This window comes from Poecilia reticulata, linkage group LG12 (assembly GCF_000633615.1).
Source record: "Poecilia reticulata strain Guanapo linkage group LG12, Guppy_female_1.0+MT, whole genome shotgun sequence".
Taxonomy (NCBI): domain Eukaryota; kingdom Metazoa; phylum Chordata; class Actinopteri; order Cyprinodontiformes; family Poeciliidae; genus Poecilia; species Poecilia reticulata.
The window spans coordinates 16130965-16153765 of record NC_024342.1 but is presented as its reverse complement, the minus strand read 5'-3'; the positions used below and the strand labels follow the sequence as shown (position 1 = coordinate 16153765).

Here is a 22801-nt window from a genome sequence, read left to right as displayed (position 1 = left end):
ATAACATCAAACCAATATCTTCTAAAAATACTCAAACCTCTTAAACCTTGTCTCATTTTTTTAAATGTTGCAACCTGAAGCAGTTTATTTTATTCAGATATTGCCTGAGTGGATCTTCTGTTGTCACTCTTGAAGCCTCTAACTTAATTTTTAACTAGAATTATTCTGTATTTAACTTTCTTCCATCATCCTGTCATCCCCTCCCGACTGAAGAAGAACATCCACCCAGCATGATGCTGCCACTACTGTGTCTTACTGTCAGATTTATGGAGCGTAAAGAAAATAATTGTTTTCCCAACTGAGCTGTGGGTCTCTGCAGCTCCTCCACAGTTACCATGAACATCTTGGTCCTGTCGGTTTTTAGAGAACATTTTTGCAGTTTAGCTTCTCTTACGTCACGACAATAAATATGAAATAGCTGTTGTTTATTAAATGTTACAACAGTTTCACTTTAACTGGATCTCGCACAACACAAAATGTTTATTCGAACAATAAATATATGTATAATATATATAAATATATAAAACAACCTTTTTAATGGATGCATCTACTTTTAAAATTACACTTTAAATAAGAAAAATTATATTAAATTAAACTTTAAAATGTTAGCGAAAGTCTAAAGTTTTAATTCAAAGTGTAACATGAATGTTATTCCAAAGCTCTTAACTTATATGTTATTGAGTCTAAGCAGAATAAACAGAATAACATTTTAAAGACTAAAATGAAAAAAAAAGAATACATATAATTACAATATAACAAATTAAGACAGAAGAAACACTTTTCCTACTATAATTTTCTTCCTGTGCAGATTTACTGTATCCAGTTTGACCTTGAAATGTTTCAGCAGGCCTAGTATATACAAAATAACGTTCTTGTGTTGCAGTAGTTTTCATTTCATTCTGCTACCTGGATAAAATAGTTTCCATCTAAGGAAATGAGCAAGGATGTGGCGACTGTGGAAAGGACTCGGAAAACAAAATGTAATTTACATGGACACACATGGGGAACAAGCCAATCAGGAGAGGAGCTAAAGGCAATGCAGCCAATTAAATGAAAGAGAGCCAGAGATTATTCAGTCAGTTTGTTTCACACTCTTTGGTTTGATTTGATAAATATACTGAAAAATATGCCAGGTTTTAATTAAAAGGAAATAAAGAGACTAAACTATTACTCTACTATTTTTTCTAATATAAATCAGACAAATACTAGAGTCCTGAGCAGCTTCAGGTAACTTCATACAAACAGAATAAAACAAGTTAGGAGATCAGAAAAACTTCGTCATGATGAGAGAATATCCTAAAACTTTGTAAACAATGCTCTACTTTCAACCTATATGATAATATTTACTTCCATCTTTTCTGAGAATCATTTTCAGACTATTTTTGTCCAAACTTTATGATGACACTGTAGTGACTTCTGGCTCGTAATGTGGGATTTGTTGAATAAATCTGAGAACACAGAGCAGCATTTTATGATTCAGACCAATCAGTTCGAGCTCAGCAGATGGAGACGGGTGTGAGTTTGGCTCCCATGCTGCTTCGCTCAGCCCTGCCTCTCCGCTTGTGGTCACACCATCCTGCCACAGCCTCAGGTCAACACACACACACACACACACACACACACACACACACACACACACACACACACCCTCCCATGCCTGCTTAATGCTACTGTTATTCTGAACAAGTGGGATAATTTTATGACTTTCAGACATAATCCATACCTAAAAATTCAGATATATTTAAAATCTTCTTTCTCTCTTCTGATCCAAAATCTGACGTTCATCCATTCTGGTTTTACTTGAGGCTTAAGTTTATCCACCTGATTTTTGAGAACAAATCAGAAGAACAGGGACATTTTCTGTCCACAAATAAATATATAGATCAGTTATAGATAATTTCGTTATCTATAATGGGGCAGTAATTCACAGGACTGCATACAGAAATCACCAGATTCTTCAAAGTTCAACAATCTTTCACATTATTTGAGTAAACAGAAACACAGTGGGGTTATTTTCTATTTTTTCAATGGAAACACTGGAGGACTACACACCAAAAAAGGTAATGGTCCCACATGGCACAAAATCCATCCTATTTTATTTAAAATATTTATTAAAACAAAATAAAAAATAGAAAAAAAAAACTAAACCACTTGATTCATTTTACCATTTGAGTTCATTTGCGAGATAATGGGTCAAGATTAAATATAAATCAATAAGAAGCACTTTATTCTTCATAAATTAAGATTTTATTTTAGATAACAGAATAAGAAATAAAGTTTTGAACTTAAAATATTCTCCCAGATTGTAAAAACCCAGAAATAAATAAATCAGACTCAATGAAGTTTGTCCTCTCCCTTCTTAGATTCATATTAAAAATTATATTATGCTCTCTGAACAGCATTAAGATGCTATAAATTTATAAGAGCGGCACTCCTTGCTGCAATAAAGAAACAACCACTGTTTATGGATGTATGCAAAATCTTTTTATTCATTATTTTTTTCTTTTTCATACACTTATAATAAATAGACACGAGAAACGGGCTGAAACTTCAGTCCTCTTCCCGGTGCCGTTTCTGCACCTTTTTTTTTTTTTTTTTTTTCCACACTGCAAAGAGCTTTTCATAGAATTTACAACAAAATTTAAAAAACCAAAAATAACAGAAGGAGCTTGACACAAGCTGAATATCCTGCTACCAGCTGACCAGCTCAGCGCTCGCCCTCTTTATGATACACACACTTCCGAGCTGTGTTCAAGTAGCAAATCCCAAGAAACAAAAATATATATATATATTTATATATATATTTATATATTTATATTGTATTCACAGTTAAACTACTTACACGTTTTAGGATCTCAAAGCAAATGGGCAGAAAACGAAGACGTTTCCACAAGAAACAATCTTTCAAAAAGGGAAGTGGAAGCTTTTCCTGTACACAGTGGACCTTTTAAATAAACAACCTTTTAACCATCAGCTCCTTTCACACAGATCCCTGAAAATATTTAAATATTCAGTCTTTCGTTAAAAAACAAAAAGAAAAAAAAAATTAAAAGTGTTACATTTCTGAAGATAAAAAAAAAGTTTTAGATCTTCTGTACAGATTCTCATATACAATATGAACATCAGAGGTGAAAAAAAACACACACAAAAAAAACAAACAGACACCTGCATTATTAATCCAAGTGAATGAAAAGCGACAACTAACTTGGTCTTCCGGGGTTTGAGAAGGAGAGGGGCGCAGGCGCGAGCCCTCGAGTGCATTTAGTATTTTATCTTTCATCTAAATAAACGACAAAGACAGAGAGGCTCCAGTGAGGAGGCCCGCAGGCGCATTGATGTTACTAAAAATACAATAACATGATCATCAAGAGAGGGGAAAAAGTTCCTCGCGGTTGCTTGTTAACACATCAGCAGCTTCCTCATGATTAAACAGAGACAGTCGTACATTAATTAATTAATTTGGCACTTAAAATGATGAATCCCTGCTCCCCGCCCACCCCAGAGCTGAAAACTCAAGATTAGCCCCGTTGCTGTCGAGTTGAGATTCTTTTCCGTTTTCGGCCAGCAGGGGGCAGCGCACTCACATTCCTGCACCAGGAGGTACCGACATTCATTCATGCAAAACACGCACCCATACATAGTGTATCTGAACAAATAGGCATGAAAATACCTGTTAGAAAAACAAACAAACTGTTAGAAAAAATATATATAAAGGAATATGATTAATGCAAATTTTTGCAGAACATCATTAAACCTTTGCATAAACTAACAGGAAGCAGCACGACCCGTCCTGGACAGGTGGAAGATGCTTGAATACTCCAGATTTAACCATTCGTATCTCGGTCTAGTTTGATTCATTACGCGCAGGGAAGGAAGCGGAGAGAACGCTCCGCCTTCCGCTCGTCTGCTCCAGAGACGAAGTGACCTCAGGCATCTTAAAAGTGTTACTGAGCAGCTGAACATGTGAGTTTGTTTTTCCTTGTACCACAAGTGGTTGTTGTGGGGTAAAGCTTATGAGACAAATGAGAGGAGAAAAGTGTAAAATAAAAAGCCCCGCCCCGAGCCGGGCGGAGCCGAGCCGAGCCGGGATTGGATGCTGCAGGAGTCGTGCAGAAATACTGGGGAGAAAAAGTCACACTGGCAGAAAAATAACAAACACAGTTTCACTTGAAGAGCACCATGAATCGTAAACAATCTAGAGTTTAATGTATGAAGAGTGCAGGTCAGGTAGCTTAGCTCGACCCCGCGTGAAGCGCCGGGTCGCTTCACGCTGCGAGGCGGGTCCATTAGTTGAGCGTCCCCCTGCAGTTCTCCGCCCCGCACAGACACGGGATCTTCTCGTCCTCGATGGGAAACTTGTAGTCGTACGTGATCTCCTCGTTCACGTTGATCGGCTGCCTGGAGTAGATCACGATCTTCTTCTGAGACTCAACCGTGATGACTTTAGCATAACAGTTAGGCTGCAAATGATAAACGATTAAAAAAAAAAGCTCATAAAAACAATGTTTGTTTTTTAAGTTTGTGTTGGTGAAATGAAGACGATGTTGCCTTACGTTGCAGCTGTGGTTGATGAAACGGGCAAAGTTGCCACATTTGGTAGCGTCGATGATGGTGTCGTGGTCCACGCGGAACATGTAGCTGCTGCCGATGCCCTCCTCCTCGTAGCGCTTCTCCCGCATGTCGGCGATCACCTGGCAACCACAAAAAAAAACACAAAAAAAAAACGTGAAGGTTTCCATCATTAAACTGGGACATTAAATTTGACTTTCGTTACTCGCGGTATCGGTCATAGAATATAACTTGACATCAAATAAGGCGGAGGCAGCAGTGTGGTGGGACAAACACAGTTAGCATCACTTACGCCCAACGATTTCGACTATTTTTGTGAAAAAAATGTAGGTAAAAATCTGGAGGAACTGGTGAATGTGGCCCTCGGGCCTCGACTTTGACATATGTGGTATAGACGGAGCCAAACTGCGTCTCACCTGTCGGATGTTTTGCCCCACGTACTCAATCACCATCTCATCAGCAGCAATGGGCTCCATGGCAAAGAGACCCCAGTCGTGGATGTGCGACTTGCAGAATCGTATCTTCTTCTTACGGAACTAAAAAAAAAGACAATAAACGCACAATGAATAATAAGAATCCTTTGTTTGTACCAAAACAGCTTTGTTCTTGCTAAATGTTCCTCCGTGGGAACCGAACGGCTGGGTTACCTTCAGCTGGTTGAACTTGAGCAGGTCGCTGTCGCATGCGAAAGAGGAGAGCAGCCGCCGCTGCTCTGACCGGCGCTCTGAGCCGGCTCTGGTGGACGCGTGGACCTGTGCGGGGATGCTCATACCCTGCGACAGTTCAGCGTCCAGGTTAACGCCCAGCTACACACACATGTGTGCATTAATTATATATAAGCTCCACCCACCTGCGTGTCGACCGGCGGCTCCTCCGACTGCACCCGGGAGCTCTGCAGGTACTTCACCTTGTCCTTCTTGTCGATCTTGTAGTATCCCTCGCTCCGGGCGCAGCCGGTGGCGTGATCCCGCATGCCGTCGTCTCTCCTCTTCTTCTTCACAACGGGGATGTGGGTCGGTGCAGAGAAGTCAAGGAAAAAATTTTTTAAAAATCACCCAAAACTTCCAGAACGCACCTCGCTTTTACCAGGGCAAAGGCAAACTTCAAGCACTTTTCAAACATTTTCAAGGTAACCTTTCCAACACCACAATTCAAATAAACTAAAGAAGACAGTTTCACTATTTATGATATTATGTATTATTGTTATTAATAATGGCCTGTGATTGTATATTCTACAGCTTAGTTGACTAACGTATAACAAAATTTCATGTTTTGAAATGTTTCTGAAAAACATTTTCTAGCCAAGTTTCTCGACATTTGGCAAATATAAATAATTTTAGGTTTAACTGACCTAAAACAAGGAAGTTTAGTTTGATTTAACTTCAGACAGCAGGAAGATAGTCAAACATTAGGCATTTTATTGCCAAACTTTATGCGATGACTGAAATGACTAATCGTTATGAATCGATTATTTAAATAATTGTCATCGATTTAGTAATGGATTGATTGTTAACTGGACAATAGAGTAGGAAAAAGGCCGACAGCTGAAAGAACACCACACTGAGAGCAGGGATTAAGAAAAAACTATTTAAAAAATAACATTTTCATTCAAGATTAAAAAAAAGAAAAGCTTCTTTTTCTGCAAACATTTGCAGAAAAAGAAGCTTTTCACAGAACTCCTCAAGTGCAGTTTAAGAGTCACCTGGTACAACTTCTGTAAAAAGCAAAAAAAATCTATCAAGCGCCTTTTGCTATCCAATTATTTATCAGATAGTCAAAAAAATAATCAACATATTAGCCGTACGATCTATTGCTAATCAGTCCAGCAGAAAGGGCTGAGCTTTTCACAAGTTAATGTTATTACTATGTTTTAGTTACAGATTTATCTTTTGCTACTTTTGCATTTTAGGCAATAAAGTGTTTACTTTCTTATTTAGAAAGGAATAAATGTATTTATTTGCTCAAGTGGTTGAGAGAAAAATATGCAGAACGTGAAATGTTTTAATCCGATAAATCGTCATAATCTTTTGCTAAAATAATTATTAGTTGCTGCCTTACAGTATACAGAAGTCAAGAACTTTCAAAGATGTCAAGCAACTGTGCGGACCCTGTTTAACCAGCAGGGGGAGCTGCTCTTTGATTCACGCAAAGATTCAGATTGTAAACCAAGAGGTTCTGATTGATCTAACCAGCAGCAGCAGTAAAGGATATAAGGATGGTTGACCCAAAGCGTGTCGTTGAGCCAGTCGTTGCCGTTGTCCTGCTGGAGCATCTTGTCGTACGTGATCTGCAGAAGCCGGATGTCCTCCTCGTCGATGCCTTCGTTCCAGATGTCGTACAGGATGGTCATCTCCTCGAAGTCGGAGCGTGGCTTGAAGTAGGCGCGCGGCGGCGTGGTGACCGGGGACAGGCTGTCCAGCAGCAGCTCCTCCCAGCAGCGCCGCGTCTTGCGAGCCGGCTTGGTGACGGGGGGCGGCTCCTCGTCGTATGCGGGGAAGCCGTCTTCAGCGGGCAGCAGCGTCTGCGGCTCCACGTCTCTTTCCCGGAAGTCCAGGCTGGTGTGTTTGGGAGATCGGACCGTCGTTAGGGAGACGCTCTCCAGAGGCGACGCCTGGGGCGCGTCCGTGGACTCGGATGAAAAGTCGTCGCCGGCGGATGGGGCGGCGGCCTTTTTGATTTTGGGCCGCCCCGGTTTCTTCTTGGAGGCGGTGGCGTCGGACATCACGGGGATGTCGCCCGAGACGCCGGTCGGCAGATCTTCAGGCGCGACGGCCGAGTGATCGGTTCCTGCTGCCAGTGACGGAGGAGCACTGATCGGCGGCTCCTTGAAAACGGGCCGCTCGTCAAAGCTCTTCCTGTTCAGCGTCAGGGCTGCAGGTTCGGGGAAGACAGGCGTGAAGGTTAAGTCTCTACCGGGAGTTCGAGGGACGCCAGCACTGAGGACGGGGGACTGGGACGGGTAGGAGAAGGGGCTCCCGGGGATGTGAGGTGAGCTGAGCATCAAGCTGCTGCCTGTCAGAGGGGCGTCGCTGCCCGGCGTGTTGGGGATCGTGTCAGTGCTCTGGGATTTCCCCAGACAGCGGGCGCGCTCCATCAGGTCCCGGCCCGGCGTGCGAGGGATGTCCTCGTCCGTGGGGAGCCGCGGTCGCTGAGGGAACTCGGGCAAGGGTCCGGGGGGCGGGTGGAGCAGGGAGCGACTCTCTATGGCAGGGTGAGGGGGGAGAGGGAGGTGCATGGAGGACGTGGAGACGGATTTCGGGGCAGGTGCGACAGGATGGGAGGGAGGTAACTGAGTCGGGGTGCAGGGCACTTCCTCAGGCTCTGCTTTACCTTTGGGTTTGACCTCCTGGTCGCCGTCAGGGAGGGCGCCGGTGGGGGTCGGGGGCCGGAGGCCTGCTACGTGGTCCTGAGGTTCAAGCTTGACATCAACACAGACTTTCTCCTCTTTGACTATTAAAAAAAAAAAAAACATTTTAGAACATTTTACAATTTGAGTTCAATGATGATCAACTTAAAACTATTAAAACAGTAAAATTTTCATTGAATTTCTGAGAGATTCTGTCAGGATTTAATTCATCCCTGAAGCCCCCTGCACCGGTGGCAGCAGCACTGCTGGCTGGGGGCTCTGGGAGTGAACGGGTTTTAAATACCCAAGAAGGGAAGTAATGACAGTAATGACAAGGAAGGAAGGACAAAAAGGAAGTAATAACGTGTGAATGAGTGAGTGAGTAGGAAGAAAGGAAGGAAGCCAATATATATTTCCATTCTCTCATTTTCCTCACTCTTATCCAGAAATGAAACAAACTGAAATTGTATTCCAGATGTTTCCGTTCTGTTTCCAGATGTTGCACAGTAGGAACCTTGCAGGTTCTGCACGAGGAGCTCGGTGTGGACCCTCACTCACCTCTGATCCCCTGGTGCGCCGGTGGCTTCGGCTCCTCGGGGGTCTCCTCTTCGGGAGGACTGGGAGGTCTGCGTTTGAACTTGCCGCCCCGCTCCTCTTCCTCTCTTTGCTCCTCCTTAAACTCCCGCACTTGGACGGTGGGAGGAGTCGCTGGTTTGACGTCTTGCTCCCTGTTCTCCTCCTCCTCATCGGATGACGAGGATGAGGACGAGGAGGAAGACGATGTGGTCTCGGCCCCTTTTCCGTCCACCTTCTCTGTGACCGCTTTCACGTCTTCCTCAGTCTCCTCCTCCTCCGAGCTCATCTCGTACTCGGAGTCGGAGCTTTCTCCTGACGAGTCGGAGCTTTCGGCCGAGGAGTCGGAGCTGGCCTTGGAGGAAGCCGAGCTGTCCGCTTCTGCGAGTGACGACGCAAAACAGTCGATAACAGGAAAAAAACGCAATCAAACCCACAACAGATGTTTCTTTTAGGAATCTGACATACCGTCGTCGGACGAGTCTGACGATCCGCTCTCACTGGATGAGTCTCCATCTTTATCTTCGTCGTCGGCACTCTCCTACGAGGTCATTAGACATCATCATTATCATCATCATCATCATCATCGTCGTGTCGTTTACCTGCATCCTTTTTTTTTTTGACGAGACTCACTTTGGCTGAAGACAGCCTGTCTGGAGCCTTGTCCTCATCGCGCTCCTCGTCGACGGCGTCGGACAACAACTCTTCCTCCTCCTCCTTCTCCGAGGTGTCCATCTCCTCCTCTCCCTCGCTGTCCAGCTCGAGCGGTCGCGAGGGCCGCCGCTTGGCCGAGGGGCCGTCGCCGGCCACTTTGGAGTCGTCTGACGGGAGCTCAGCTGCGTCTCTCTCTCTCTCTGGAAGACATTTGTCACCAAAACTGTGTTGGGGGGCTTCGGAAGAGTTTTCACACCATTCATCTCATGTCTCAGCTGCACACTTTAACGTATTTTGTTTGGAAGGAAGGAAGTAGAAGGGCAAAGGGTTTGCACACATTTCCTATAGCAAAGTTGAAGCACTTTTCAAACTTTTTCAGCACCACAATAAGGAGATGAAAACAAAAGAAATTTTAAAAAAGAGCTTCTGTGAAGGTATTCTACAAGGCAAACTATTACAACATTTTACACACTTATACTATTTTTAAAGGCATTAAATATGAGGGGACAGAAATTTATTTGTAAAGAAATTTGAAAATGTATCATTTTCCTTCCATAAATCCTGATGAATTACATCAAAGTTCGTGGATTATTACCTTCATCCTCCAGTTCGTCGTCTGCTGGGGTGGCCGGTCGGGCTCGTTTGCTCTCTCCTCCCGTTGCTGTATCAGGTGGATCCTTCCTTTTTACCTGAGTTAAAGAGTTGAAATGTTTTCATTGATACTTTAAAACATAAAATTACAAAACATAACATTATATGACCAAACAAGCATCTTATGGGATGGCCGTAGGTCACATGACAAGGGGAGGTGAACGTGGCGTCGTGTATAACTCGACCGCAAAACTATCAAGTCTAATTTACACAAAAAGCAGCTCTGGAAAGTTTGCCACCTTGAAGGACGGCAAGCGGATGGCTCCTCGCAAACCCATCCCCAGACCAATTCCTTCGTAGCCGAGCCCTTCTCCTTTGTTCCAGTTCTCCAGCAGACTGGAACCCATCGTCTCTTTGGGTTTGGGCCGCTCTTCTTCTTTGCTCTCTGCGTCTTTTACTGGAGTCAGAGATGTCTGCAGAAAATGAAAAGGGGTTTTGGTTTCTAGAAATAAAATCTACTTTTTTTTTAATCTAATCTACTTTAAGAAATAAACCAAGGAGACACATGAAACTCTCATAAACAGGAGTTTCCAAAGAAGGGAAAGCTGTTGATTTGGTTGACATAAATCAAACATGATTTCGAGGGGATTTGCATTCATAAAAACATAGTGAACGTCACAGCAGATGCATCATTTCTGCCTGTTGTTCCGCTGACAGCAGCCGGGCAATTAATTCAAAACTACTGGCTGAGTTTATGAGAGCCGGACCGCAGGGAGGCAAATCTGCAGCAACTTCACAGAAAGGTCATTATCTGCCACAAAGAACCGATGATTCAAATGGGAATGACGGCTCCCAGCGTTGGTGTAGCTGGTTTAGCGTTTTATCTATTTTCAGATTGAGGCGCAAACACATACATTTCAGGAAGTTCGTATTTTACCTTTGCCGAATGCTCCTTCTTATCCCACCACTCGTCGAATGCCCTGAAAGCCACCACCTCCACCATTTTGCGGTTGAGGTCCCTCTTCATGATGGCCTTCAGCTCCTTGACGATGACCAGCAGCACGCCGTCGACGGTGGCTTTATGGGGGTCCTCCTTTTTCGTCTCGTACCCCGGCGGAGGAACCGTGGGGTTGAACTGTGGTATACTGGGATGGTGCCACTGCTGCCCTGGCACCCCGGTGCTGCACGCCGGAGCAGCGGCGTCCAGTGAAAACGGCGGGTAGAGCCCGCCAAACTGCCCCGAGGTGCTGCCGTCCATGAAGAGCGGATAAGAGTACGGCCCCCTGGTTTGAGTCATGCGGCTCAGCATCTGCTGCTGCATCTGGAAGGATATGTGCATCGTGTTCCACCGCTCCCACGGCACGCAGTTCATGAGCCCCATCATCTGGATCACGTCCTGATGATAGTGGCCGATGGGCGGGATCATGTGGGGAGGCACGCCATGGTGGCCGCGCAGGTGAGCGGGGTGCCCCAGCATATTGGAGTGAGGGTCCAGGTGCTGAGGGGCGATGGCGAAGCCGGCTTGATGCTGCATGGCGTGGTAGCTGGCTGGGTGCATGGACATGGTGTGCATGGGCGACACGGCCGAATTCACCACGATGCCCTTAGCGCATTCCCCGCTGGTTGCTCCCGGCATCTCGTCGTCGGAGATTTCCATGTCTTCTCCCGATGACTGATGAGCCTTGGCGAGAAGGGGACAAAAAGCGTCAAAAGCCGATGTCTGTGCGGTCGTCAGCCTTTTTCTGCCTCTGCGTTCTCTGAGCAAACGAGATCGCAGTCTTCAAACAACAGCATTAGATTGGTAATCCAGAGAACTTTTAGTTTAGAGAGAGAGGTTTTAAACACACTACTAAATAGAGATGAAATGATTAATCGGATTAATCGTGATGAATCAATTATTAAAATTTTGTAATCGTTATCTGGAAACTCAAAAATATATATATATTTGCTGAAAAAATACCATATTCAGAGCAGCAATTAAGTCAGAACTGCAAAAATTATATACATTTTTATGATAAAAACAACTTTGTCTGTCAGTATGTTTTACCAAAAACTCCTGAAGTGGTGCAGTTTTAGCTTTACTCGGTTCAAATTAACCAAATAATGCTTTATTATTGCATTTAAACAATAAAATGTTTATTTTCTTCTTTAAAAATTAATTAATTTTTAAAAATGTATCTTTAAAATTATTTCTAATATTGTTAAATAAAAGAAAAATCTGCGTTATATGCCAATTTCTTTTCATCCCGTTATATGCCAATTTCTTTTCATCCTTTTAATCGATTAATCGTCAGAATAAGTGATAAAATCGATTCCTAAAATAATAGTTATTACTACTAAACTATTTTATATCAAAACCGGTCAGGACTAATGAAGCTGATGCGGTTGAAACATTTAAATCAGAGCTGAACTAGTGAATCTTTCAGAATGGCAGCTATAAATAATTCCAGCTCTAATCTGAGTTCAAAGTTTTGTATACCCATTAGCACAGTCAAACACAGCTGACCTGTGGCTTTGGTCAGCATGGCTCCAAGCAGAGCTGATTGCCTCTTTTATTAGAGCACGACAGTGGACAAACTACAGAAAACTGTAATAACAAAATACAAATGAAGAAAAATATATTGGCAGCTCTGGTGAAGACTCATAAAAATCCCTAATCTGTTCATTTACTGCAGCAGAATAATCTTGCACTGAAAATGTTGAAAAATCCAACAGAAAAAGAGTTTTAATAAAACTCACTTGTGGCAAAATTGTCAGAATGATGCAAGAGGAAATCTCTGAAGCTAACTTTTAGAGAGCTGCAACAAGAGGTGGTATCCTGAGGTGACCACATCTTTATAACAACCACTGGTTATTTCAGGGCCATGCACTCATCTGGTTATGTGGAACTATGTTTTGTTTTTCAGAAAAAACAAGTGTGGCGTGACAAAATAATAAATGTGGGAAAAAAAGACTCTCATGCCCAGCGTTCAGCATGGTGGAGGATCTGTGATGCTGTGGAGCAGGGAAACTTGTCAGAGTGCATTAACTCTGAAATGATTGAGAAACACAGCTATCGCAGTCTCTACTGGAAAACTGACACCGGGTCATCATTTGGTCTGTTAAAAGGCTAATGATCCAAAACATGAGGACAAATTAACCAAAAGAAAAAAAGGTGAACCAGACAAAAATCAACATTCCCTGTGATCGTTTCAGTCCGTATAGAAAAGCTCTGGAGCTGAAGAGACGAGAGCAGGAGAGAGGACCTCGGACTCTGGGTGATCTAGGCAGATTGTGCAAAGAAGGGTCAAAGATTCCTGTCTATAGGTTCCAAGCTTGTGAAATGTTATAGTGGAAAACAAAGCGCCGTCTCTTTGGACAATAAGGGGGTTGCATGAAGTATTTAATGTGTCGGCGGCAATAAATGTACTACTGGCGACTCTCTCACAATAAAATTTACCCAAGTTTTAAGGTTGGACATTCTGTGTGTTTCAGTGTCAGATTGAGCAACTGTATACAAAAAAAAAAAAAAAAGTAAAGTATTTTACGCATTTATGCAAAAACAATCCGTCACAAGCGGCTGCTGTTGTGGAAGCAAGCTGACTAAACTTGTCAGGGGAATGGCGTTGTTATCCAAATGACCTGTTTGCACTGTTTGCTTTGTGATAAGTTGAAATATGAGAGCAGAGACGTAATCCCGACTGTAAGTCTCTGCTACAACCAGGAAGTGTGAAGCTGAATGGGGCCAACAGCCAAAACTGTGTTTTCCTCCCTGTGAGCAAGTGCAGCGAGTGTTAGAAAGAGGAAACGAGACGCTTTGTTCTCTTAACTGCAACGCGGCTCGAGTTTCTCCCTTTTAAGAGATAGTATAGTTCAGAAATGTAGCCTCGCTGGTCAGAGTGTGAGCCAAGCTTAATAATTGTGAAGCTATTTTTAAGTTAGGAATCTAAACTTGCAATTCAATTTAGGCTGTTGCTTATTTCAAAGACGCCTGTCTTGACAGCAGTTGTTGAGAAACCAGAATTTCCGACGCAGGGCAGAACAAAAACAGTGACACAAAGTCTTTACTACTACAATCTCACACTGAAACTAGACCTGACTTCCTGTGTCCCTGTTTAACTGTCATTCACACCTGCATACATCAACGCCAGCCTCGCGCTATCACCCAGTCAAGACTTAATAAGTGTGGCTTGCTGCTGCTGCCACCTGCGTGCCAGTTTTTGCAAAACTCTTGTGGTTTGTGTCACACACCCCGTGTCTGCGTCTTACCGGGTCCATTTTCTCAGTGGGACTGTGGCCTCCGTCTTTGACGTCGCCCTTTCCCATCTTTTCGTTGACGGGAGAGCCGATTCTCTTGATCAGCGAAGCGGTTCCGGGAATCGGCACTTCGTCGTCGGAGTCCGGCAGCGGGGTCGGGCTGATGTCCTCCAAGCCCGTGCTGGACGGCCGAGAGTTCTGCTGGCCGCCCGCGAAGGGTGGGATCGGGGACAGCTGTGAGGACGAGGATGAAATGGGGCTACCTTCCATTCGCACCTCGTTGTCCGAATCCCGCTCCTCCAGAAACGGCAGCAGCTTTGTCCTTTTTTCCTTGAGGAGCATCTCAATACGCGAGTCCAGGCTGTTGCGTTCCGGATCCAGTGCTGGGGAGCCGGGCGACGGGCAGCGCTCTGGCGTTTGAGGGGGAGGAGTGGCGGGTTGGGGAACCGGTTCCGGCGGCGGCTCCGGGATTGGAGGCGTCTCCGGCCTTTCCTTTACGGGCAAGACGTCCGTCGGGGCCGTCGGAGGCGGCTGCGGCGGTCGGAGGTACTCGCCCTCCCTTTGAGCCGGGTGATGGTACGGCGACTCTGACGGGGGGAACGCAGGCGGCAAAGCGGCTTGGTAGGGCGAGAATGCGGACTTAAAGTTGGGTGTAGCGGGAAGAGGCGCTGTGTAGTTGAAGGAAGGGGTTGAAGGTGGAGGTTCAGGCGGCGTCAGCTGGTGCTGCTTGAAGGAAGCTTGATCAGACGGTGTATTCCGATACATGTTGCTGCGGTACTGAGGCCTCTCCGGCCGGCGGTTGTACGCGTCCTGGAACTTGCTCTCGTGCCTGCGGGACTTGTAGCCTCCAGAGCTCTCGGGACGGCTCGACTGATACGCAGGCGTGGACTGCCGGCTGGAGTAACTGGAGTCCTGAGAGAAGGGCGTACCCGGCTGGCGAGGGGTGTGAGGGGTTCCCTGGGACTGGGGGGTGTCCTGCCTTATACTGGAGTAACCCGTCTCCAGGCTGAGGGGAGTGGTGGAGCTGCTGGGTGGCAGCACTCCTCCTATAGACATGCTGCTCTCTGACAACCTGCGAATGGGTTCACAGGCCTTAAAAAAAAAAAAAAAAAAAAGACATTAAAATAAGTTATATTGGGAAAAACTTATAGCAATTAGAAGAAAAAAAGTGATTATATGAACATAGCAACATTTCAGTGAAGAGAAGATCTAAAACTCTGTAGGTCTCTAGACTCAGGAGCTCAGGAAATATCTTATTACAAGGTCAAAGTGCTTTTTTTTTTTTACAGCTTTGAGAGTTCAAACCAGAGTCAAAGGTCAAGATAACATCTCTCTTCAGGCTTGGATTTTACAAAATAACAATACTGTTAAAATGATCATTAAACAACACCAAATTGATCATATAGAAACAATCATCAGGACAACATTCTATAAAACACTTTGCTAAAAATGTCTTCTTCTTTTTTTTTTTTACCAGTAATGCCTCTGCAAGACTCCGAGGGGAAACTTCCCTGTTTTCCTCTCCGCCAACAGGCAGCGTCCGCGGTGTGTAGCTGCCATTCATCAGGAGCTGAAAGTACCTGAGGCGATTCTCACCTGCAGGACAGTTAAAATGAGCCGGTCTGATGCAAGACTTAGAAAGCAGCAGGGCGGCCAATAAAAAGTGATCAGAAATTTTAACTGGTAATACTTATGTCTGTAATAGTTGATCAATAAAACTGAACAGTAGCAAAATCAAAGAACGCATTATCAAAGTGTTAAATGCTTTCAAATAAATGAATATTGATTGTTATGGCAATCTAAAGATATAAATAGTGCACATACGAATCAATGCATACAATAATCTTGGCTTTTAAAAAGTGCATGCTTAGTTTTTTTTTAATTAATGAAAACAGTTCAAAGTTCACTTAAAAAATTGCTGAATTAAGTCCGTATAGATACAAATAGTAAGAAAAAATATGCCAACATGCACTATAGCAAAATGCACTTCAGATACTGATTTTGAAAGACATTTGGAATTTTGAATAGATTTATTAAGTGTAAAAAAGTATATATATTTCTCATTTTTTTAAAATACACATCAATTGAAATCAACAGAGGTGCATAAGACTCTGACAGATTGGTATTGTTTGTTTTCAGGTCTAAAATTATGCTCAGTGGGAGTACGCAGCACCCCCAGCTCTGGGCTTATGGGACCGGGCTCATTTTCAATGAAATTCAATTACGCCCGTGTAACCAAGCAACGCACGTAAATGTAAACACGTGACTTCTGTCGTTGTGAACATTCAAAACAAACATGTAAAACTAATCTTTTCAAATCCATGTTCATGCATCTTATAACCGATCCGGCTCTGCATAAACGCAACCCTGCAGAGGCTTTTGAATGAATGAATCACTGTTTACCTTTCGGGTCCAACTCCACGTGGATAATGTTTCCCATCACGGACGTGTTGTGCAGTGACTGAACAGCAACCTTGGCGGATTTCACGCTCTCAAAAACAACTTTAGCTATTCCCAGGTGCTTCTTATTCTTCGGGTTGTACAGGATCTCGACCTCCTCGATATCTCCAAACTTTTTGCACATGTCCGTGAGAAATCCCTCCCTGATGTTGTCGTTCAGCCTGGCGAACGTCACCTCCTTTGGAGGCACGGGGCCCACATAAAATTCATCGATCTGGGAGAGGAATGACAGGGAGTTGAGGTGAGAAGGGCCGTCAAAGTTTAATGTTGCACTATGTGAGGTCATTTCTATCAGGCTAGATAAGGATAAAAAAAAAAAAAGCTGCAATAAATTCCTTACAGCACTTAAATCCATATATGAAATAGTGTATCCACACATTGATATACAATAATCAGGCATAACACTATGACCCCAGACAGGTGACATGAAAGACAATAATTAACTCTTCATCATGACACCTGTTAAGCATGTGGGCTATATTAGACAGCAAGAGAACATTTTATCTTTGGGGCTGATGTGTTAGATCCAGGAAAAATGGACAATCAGAAGAACCGGAGTAAGTTTTACAACTGGATCAAAGCATCTCCAAAACGGCAGCTCTTGTGGCGTTTCTGGTCTGCAGTCGTCCAAAGAAGTAAAAGCGATGCCCTAGTGAGCAGGGTCTGGTTCGTGGGGGTCCAATCCAACTCAAATTGCTGAAGAATGAATGCTGATTCAGACAGAAAGTTGTCAGAAAACAAAGTACATCCCAGTTTCAGGCGGGATCATAATGTTATGCCTGACCGGTGCATACTTTAACTCCAAGACCCAAAGATGACAGAGAGGGGGGTGTGTCTGCAACTCCTGACAGCAACTGTTTTCCTCAAGCAGCAATGTGGCATCCCACTCCGATGGTAGATACCTTGAATTTAGGCACAGGTAGGTCTGTCTCTTTGTACTTTGTCCAGAGACGTCCGATCCTCGGGTCACGGACCAGGTCCACCGGCGGTATCCCTGGGTTCTGTTGGAGATAAGGATGGGACACGATCCTGTTAGCCAGGTTCACACAGTATTAACTTGTTGCAAAGTAGTCGTGCAAAAAAATCGGAATTGTTGCTTGGTGAAACAGGTGTTCTTGGATGTTGAATATGCCACGGCAAAACAGCCACATAGTAACGGCATCATGGAGGTCGGCTCCTCGGTTACTATTGTAGCCTTTTGGCAGCATCAACGGCGGCACTTACGGGCATGCTGAAAGTCTGCCCATCGTAGCGATAGAGTTTGTGGGATCCCTTCTTGAGAGCCGGGTCGATGATCAACTTGTAACTTCTCCAGTGGTGATTCCGCTTCTCCGCCGAGCCGCAGACGGGATGACTGTCCATGCCGTTCGCCAAACCTGAAACGGCAGCCAGCGACAGGGAGAGAGGAGAGCTAGCGTTATCGGGAGCCAGGGCTAAACAGTCTCCCGACCAACCAGCCTTCCAAACACTTTAAAACAGCCCAACGCTACACATGCATGACTCCGGCAATGAGGGGAAACGAAAATTGGATGTAGCGTATATCCCACTTACGGAAAAACAGGCATTAGTAAAGCTGGAGAAAGAGGGGAAAAAAGAACAAGCTTACTTGAACTCTGCTTTCTCCCATGGTCTTCGTTCAATCTGTTCCTCTCCGCTGGCTTGGACATGGTTCGTCCGATCGAGTGTTTTTTTTTAAATACACAAAAAGATGAAATCGCCTTGCTTTCTCCGTTTACATTACATGATTTCGCTTGAAGAATACTGCCTCCTTTTCGGCGAGAGCCAGCACATATTGTGTGTGTGTGTGTGCCTCTGCTCTCTCTAGCTGCTGTCTCTCCCACAATACACCGCTAGGCTTGCCCACCCCTTGCGAGCATCGCACTTTCGCCACAAAGTTGCTTCCATTTCCATCGTAAACTCAGCTAAAAAATCATCTTGGATAAACACGAGGAACAATAGCACCAATACACCCAAAACATATGGGAATCTGAGCTCAAGTGATAGTCTCGTTCTCTTAAATCACTGAGTAACAGTGTTGAATCTGCTGATTGCGTTGACTTAAACGGCAAACAAGCTAAACTCGGAGGGCAATATCTTCTTAACTGCTTCTGAAAGCTAATAAAGCTGATTCGGGTAGGAGCTCTATGCTATACAGACGTGTCGCTGCATATTTTAAAATAGAAAAATGAAACCCAAGTGCTTCCAGAGACTCCAGTTGGCTACTTATGTTGCATTTAAATCAAATTAATACGACTTAAAAGGGAAATTTGGTTAGTTAGCAGCTGGTTTCTATAGTTTCTTTAACGTTTGTGACTATTGGAATGCAGCGGCTGGTTTCGTTTCTTTCTGGCAGTTGATACATAACGGACGAACTAGAACAAACAGCAATGCCTGACTTATTATAGTCATCAAACTATTCAAAATTCACTGGTATTTCCTTATCTTTAGCTTTCTTCTTTTTTTTTGTTTCAACGAAGAGCGTGTTGTCGAGCAAACTGGGTTTTGTTTGACATTGCCTGTTGTTTTGCAGTGCTCGGGCAATTGGCTGGTTAACAGCGGCAGCTCGGCGGGCCAATCAGAGCCCGGCAGTGGTGGAACTGCCTGCTATTAGAGGCAACGGCTCAGGAGTCCTTCAACAGAGAGAGCAGGGAGAGGGGGCTGAGTGCGCTCTCTCGGCAGCCATTTTCCTTAAAACAGGACTCAATGGCCTATATGGGTTTCCTTTGTTCCAAAAGGGATCTTTACACTTGGTTTCCTCATCTCTTTACGGACTATGATAAAACGTATGTTTGCTCCTTTTAAAGGATTGGGAAGATTGGAAGAGAATGTAGCTACTGGATGTAATACCCTGTGACATTTTCAACCTTTTTTTTCTTTTGCTTGGAATCCATCTTTGTCTTAACTAGGTCATGGCACACCCATATAATATTTATATTTGTTAAGTGAAAAACCAAATGTGAATAAACTGTTTTAAGTGATTGGAGATGTTAAATTAGACATGAAAACAGTTCAAGTGACAAATGTTACTATTCTTTTTATGGCCTTGTAGGAAGTGAGTAGCAATAAGTAAGTTTTAATTCTTTTTATATAATGTGACATTTTTGATTGTTTAACAATGTCAATTGTGAGGCATGCAGTAACTATTATTAAAGCTATTTTTTCAGTTTCATATGCTCACATTGGTTTCTGTACGTGTTTAAGTGCAACTTGTCCAAAGCAGGCCATAAATAACATATCTTTTCACAAAAATGTATTGTGCTAATAATTATTTGCTTTGTTTATTAATTGTCAACATTCTTCCTCTCAAAACAGCAACATGGCTCGTCTTGCACCCTGCCCTGGAACGGTGGAAACAACCAGAACCACGTTTAGGTTAGAGTCGTCCACTCGCCATTTCAGAGCCAAACACGTCCAAAGTGTAAACGCTGGTTTGACCTTGCCTCAAGGGTATATCTAAATATCTAAGACAAGCATATTCAGGTAGTCCTTTTTACAAAAATATTTCTTGTAATATTTAAATCACAAACAATCCAAAACCTAATAGGAAACCGATGGAGGGAAAACTTTCTCATTGTGAAAATATTTACCTCAACACTTTGGTGAATGCAGTTAACAGGCCTAAACGCAGGGACAGGAGGGATGTTTTCAGCCCCATCTTCGGATCCTCTAATAATGGCTTTAATAGGGGGGTGGGAATGCGTCTCCTGAAAAGGAAGGAATTCCATTAGCACGACAGTTAGACCTCTTTTCAAAAAGTCTTTTTTTTTCCTCCCTCTCATCACTGACAAGCATACCCCATCTGACAGCCAGCGAAAATGCATCTTCAAGCATCATCTGTGTGGGCAATATGCAAAACCATCTCTTCTCCTCAAGACAGGATTGCAGTCGAGTATAACCTCGTCCATTTTCGACATTTCTAACTGAGCTACATCATTTAAACCTACATGGAAATGTTTTAATAAGGTAACGGATTTTTTTTTTTTAGCTATTTAACCTAATTTTTTAATTGCTTATACGTGAACATATTAGCCACAGACGTTTAAAACTTGACAAAACGATTATAGGAAAAACTGCTGTAGCTCACATTTTTAATGATACAGCAAACTTACAGTTGATATTCAAAATATGTAATCCAAGTCTTAAACGAGCAAAAATCAATCTTATGGGGAGGAAATCTTGTGTTTTTCTACTGATTTCTTACATCCAAATAAACCTTTTGGTGGTCAGGAGACTGCTCTTGCTCAGTTCTCTTGTCTCAAAATGGCTTCTTAACAGACAAAAGGAGCACTGTGCTGTGAAATGTTGCTGCGCCATAACTGGGTGAGGCTCTGGAAAGCGCCCTTATTTTTTTCGTCGGAACACTTCCTTCTATGTTTTCGGCACTAAGAACCAAATGAGACGACTGTAACGAATGTGGTTATCGTCCAAATGCTGTTTAGTTAAACAAAAAAAAAGAGAGAATAAATGGTGGACTCTCCGTGAGAGGGGGTGAAACTTTGATCATAAAAGCGTATTCAGGCTGGCAGTTGCTAGGCTGACTTGTAATCCGAGAACTGGATGGTTGCCATGAGAGCGCGAGAGCTTTGCAACAACAACCCCCACACACACTGCCATATAAGGTCAACGGGAATCCGCTGCGGCAAGTCCCTGTTTGTGTTGTATCTAGGTGAAGGGTGCTTCAAGGCAGAATCCGGCGGATCAGCGAGCGACCAGCACGGCGAGTTTAAAGCGCCGCAGACCAGATAGTGGAAACAAATAAGAAAGGGTTCTTACAGTTAACTTCGGGGAAAGAGTTAAATTATAGGTGGGAGGGTCTGGATTCGCTTGCGCAACGGAGGGGGGTCTCCAGGTGCATTTCAAGGTTAATGTTGCCTTTTTCAATGCGATGGAGTTGCCTGCAAGATAAATAGCAGGGCACAAAAACCCGGCTGTGGTTCAGAGGCCTGTTAACTGCGCATTTATTTAATAGTTTTGTGTTCGGAGCAGTGAAAATGTCACTTTAGTGGACAGTTTTGTGTCGAAACCCACCAGTGAAGGTATTTATAGCCTTGTATTTTACAGAAAAAAGCAGGGAGAAAAAAAGTCCCCGTTCGGCAGCGCCGCTCAGTTTACCGCTGACAGACTGGAATATTCCACACAGGGGATTGGCCTCTTTTCCGCAGGACAGCTGTCTCACCCTCTCTCTCTTTCTCTCTCTCTGCTCGGCGACAAATATTTCAAGAATTGTTCTCTGTTTATTGATAAAGGGCTGTGTGCGTGTGGACATTCTAGGACACATTTACAGACCACCTTTTTACGCATATGTGAAGCTTCGAGTTTCACCCTGTAAGTCATACAAGCACGTTTTATTGTTTATTAGACAGGGTTTTTTTCCCCTCAGCTTGAAATGGAGCCTTATAGGGACAATGATTTGCTCTTAAAGCTGCCAGATTGTACTGAACATGTACTGAAAGCTTTACAGTTTTATTGATCCAACGCTGTTACTAGTGACTTGTAATTTTCCTATTGATGGTGTTGTATGTAGGTTTATTTTTTGTAACTTTTAATCATTTGTTTTTGTTATACTCTGCAGTTTTTCTTGAAGTCTTACTAGTTGTATGTTTCTGACGTTTAAATAAAGACTGTACACTCATTTTGGAGTTTTGTGCTATTTTATGTTTTATAAAAGATTTTCAGGCCCATACTTGAAAGGATTGCATCGTCCAAATATAATAAATTACACATGTGCAGGGAACATTATTTCAGATACAGGCTGTCATTGTTGAATTAATAATGTACAAATCATCATTTATAAAATGCTTAAAATACCTTTTTCAAATAATACACATTTATAACCTGTCATTCTAAAGGGATAGCTTCTTCTACTAGCTGTCTTCTAACATAAATCTTCAAATTTGACTTTACAGCCTACCTCAGTTTCAGCTGAAATGCCTTCATGTTAAGTAAACTGGTCCATTCAAGAACATTTTGGTATGTTCTGATGATGAACGCTCACTCCCTGTGATCTACTCACTCTACCCGAGCAGATTGTATTGTTCTGTAATCTTCATCAGTTAAACAGTTTCCAAAATGTTTTCGAAAAATATACTTCACTTTTAGAGCGCTGTTAATTACATTGTATTTATTCTTTTTTTTTGAGCAAGGAGTGATTGTTTATGCCTATTGTGCATCAATACCTCCCTAATCCGAGCCTCAGGGTCTGACTGTAGTTTGACACATTAACCCATGACTAAAAATCATGACACACTGATTATATTGTTCAATACGCCTCAAAGTACCTTCTCATTTTGACCTGGTGAGATGCTGAAACCTGTCTTGGAATGTTGTTGACAAAATGTAAGCCGTTTGTGGCTGCATAAAATCAAGTCCTCT

At 43.3% G+C, this 22801-nt stretch overlaps 1 protein-coding gene across 2 annotated transcripts; it reads right to left on the bottom strand.

The window, feature by feature from the left end:
- Positions 1 to 2461: 2461 nt before the first annotated feature.
- setd1ba (SET domain containing 1B, histone lysine methyltransferase a) lies at positions 2462 to 22334 on the bottom strand. Of its 2 annotated transcripts, none has more exons than XM_008424178.1 (18): positions 20017 to 22334; positions 17654 to 17805; positions 17332 to 17430; positions 16373 to 16643; positions 15444 to 15565; positions 13982 to 15061; positions 10671 to 11414; positions 10033 to 10206; positions 9738 to 9831; positions 9122 to 9342; positions 8957 to 9029; positions 8474 to 8869; positions 6781 to 8019; positions 5420 to 5586; positions 5217 to 5342; positions 4986 to 5105; positions 4554 to 4691; positions 2462 to 4460 (listed from the first exon to the last, which is right to left on the bottom strand). In XM_008424178.1, the coding sequence occupies exons 2-18, from the start codon at positions 17789 to 17791 to the stop codon at positions 4287 to 4289; spliced, it is 5376 nt and encodes a 1791-aa protein (XP_008422400.1). In that variant the 5' UTR covers positions 17792 to 17805; positions 20017 to 22334; the 3' UTR covers positions 2462 to 4286. The 2 variants fall into 2 exon arrangements, with proteins under 2 accessions (XP_008422400.1, XP_008422397.1); XM_008424175.1 differs by lacking the exon at positions 20017 to 22334 and adding an exon at positions 18036 to 18124.
- Between the last annotated feature and the right edge of the window lie 467 nt (positions 22335 to 22801).

Coding starts and splice junctions, on each gene's coding strand:
- setd1ba (XM_008424175.1), bottom strand. CDS start 18,096: ATGTCCAAGCCAGCGGAGAGGAACAGATTGAACGAAGACCATGGGAGA. Junction 17,806..18,035: donor TGGGAGAAAGCAGAGTTCAA/GTAAGCTTGTTC, acceptor CTGCCGTTTCAG/GTTTGGCGAACGGCATGGAC. Junction 16,644..17,331: donor TACCTGTGCCTAAATTCAAG/GTATCTACCATC, acceptor TTCCTCTCCCAG/ATCGATGAATTTTATGTGGG.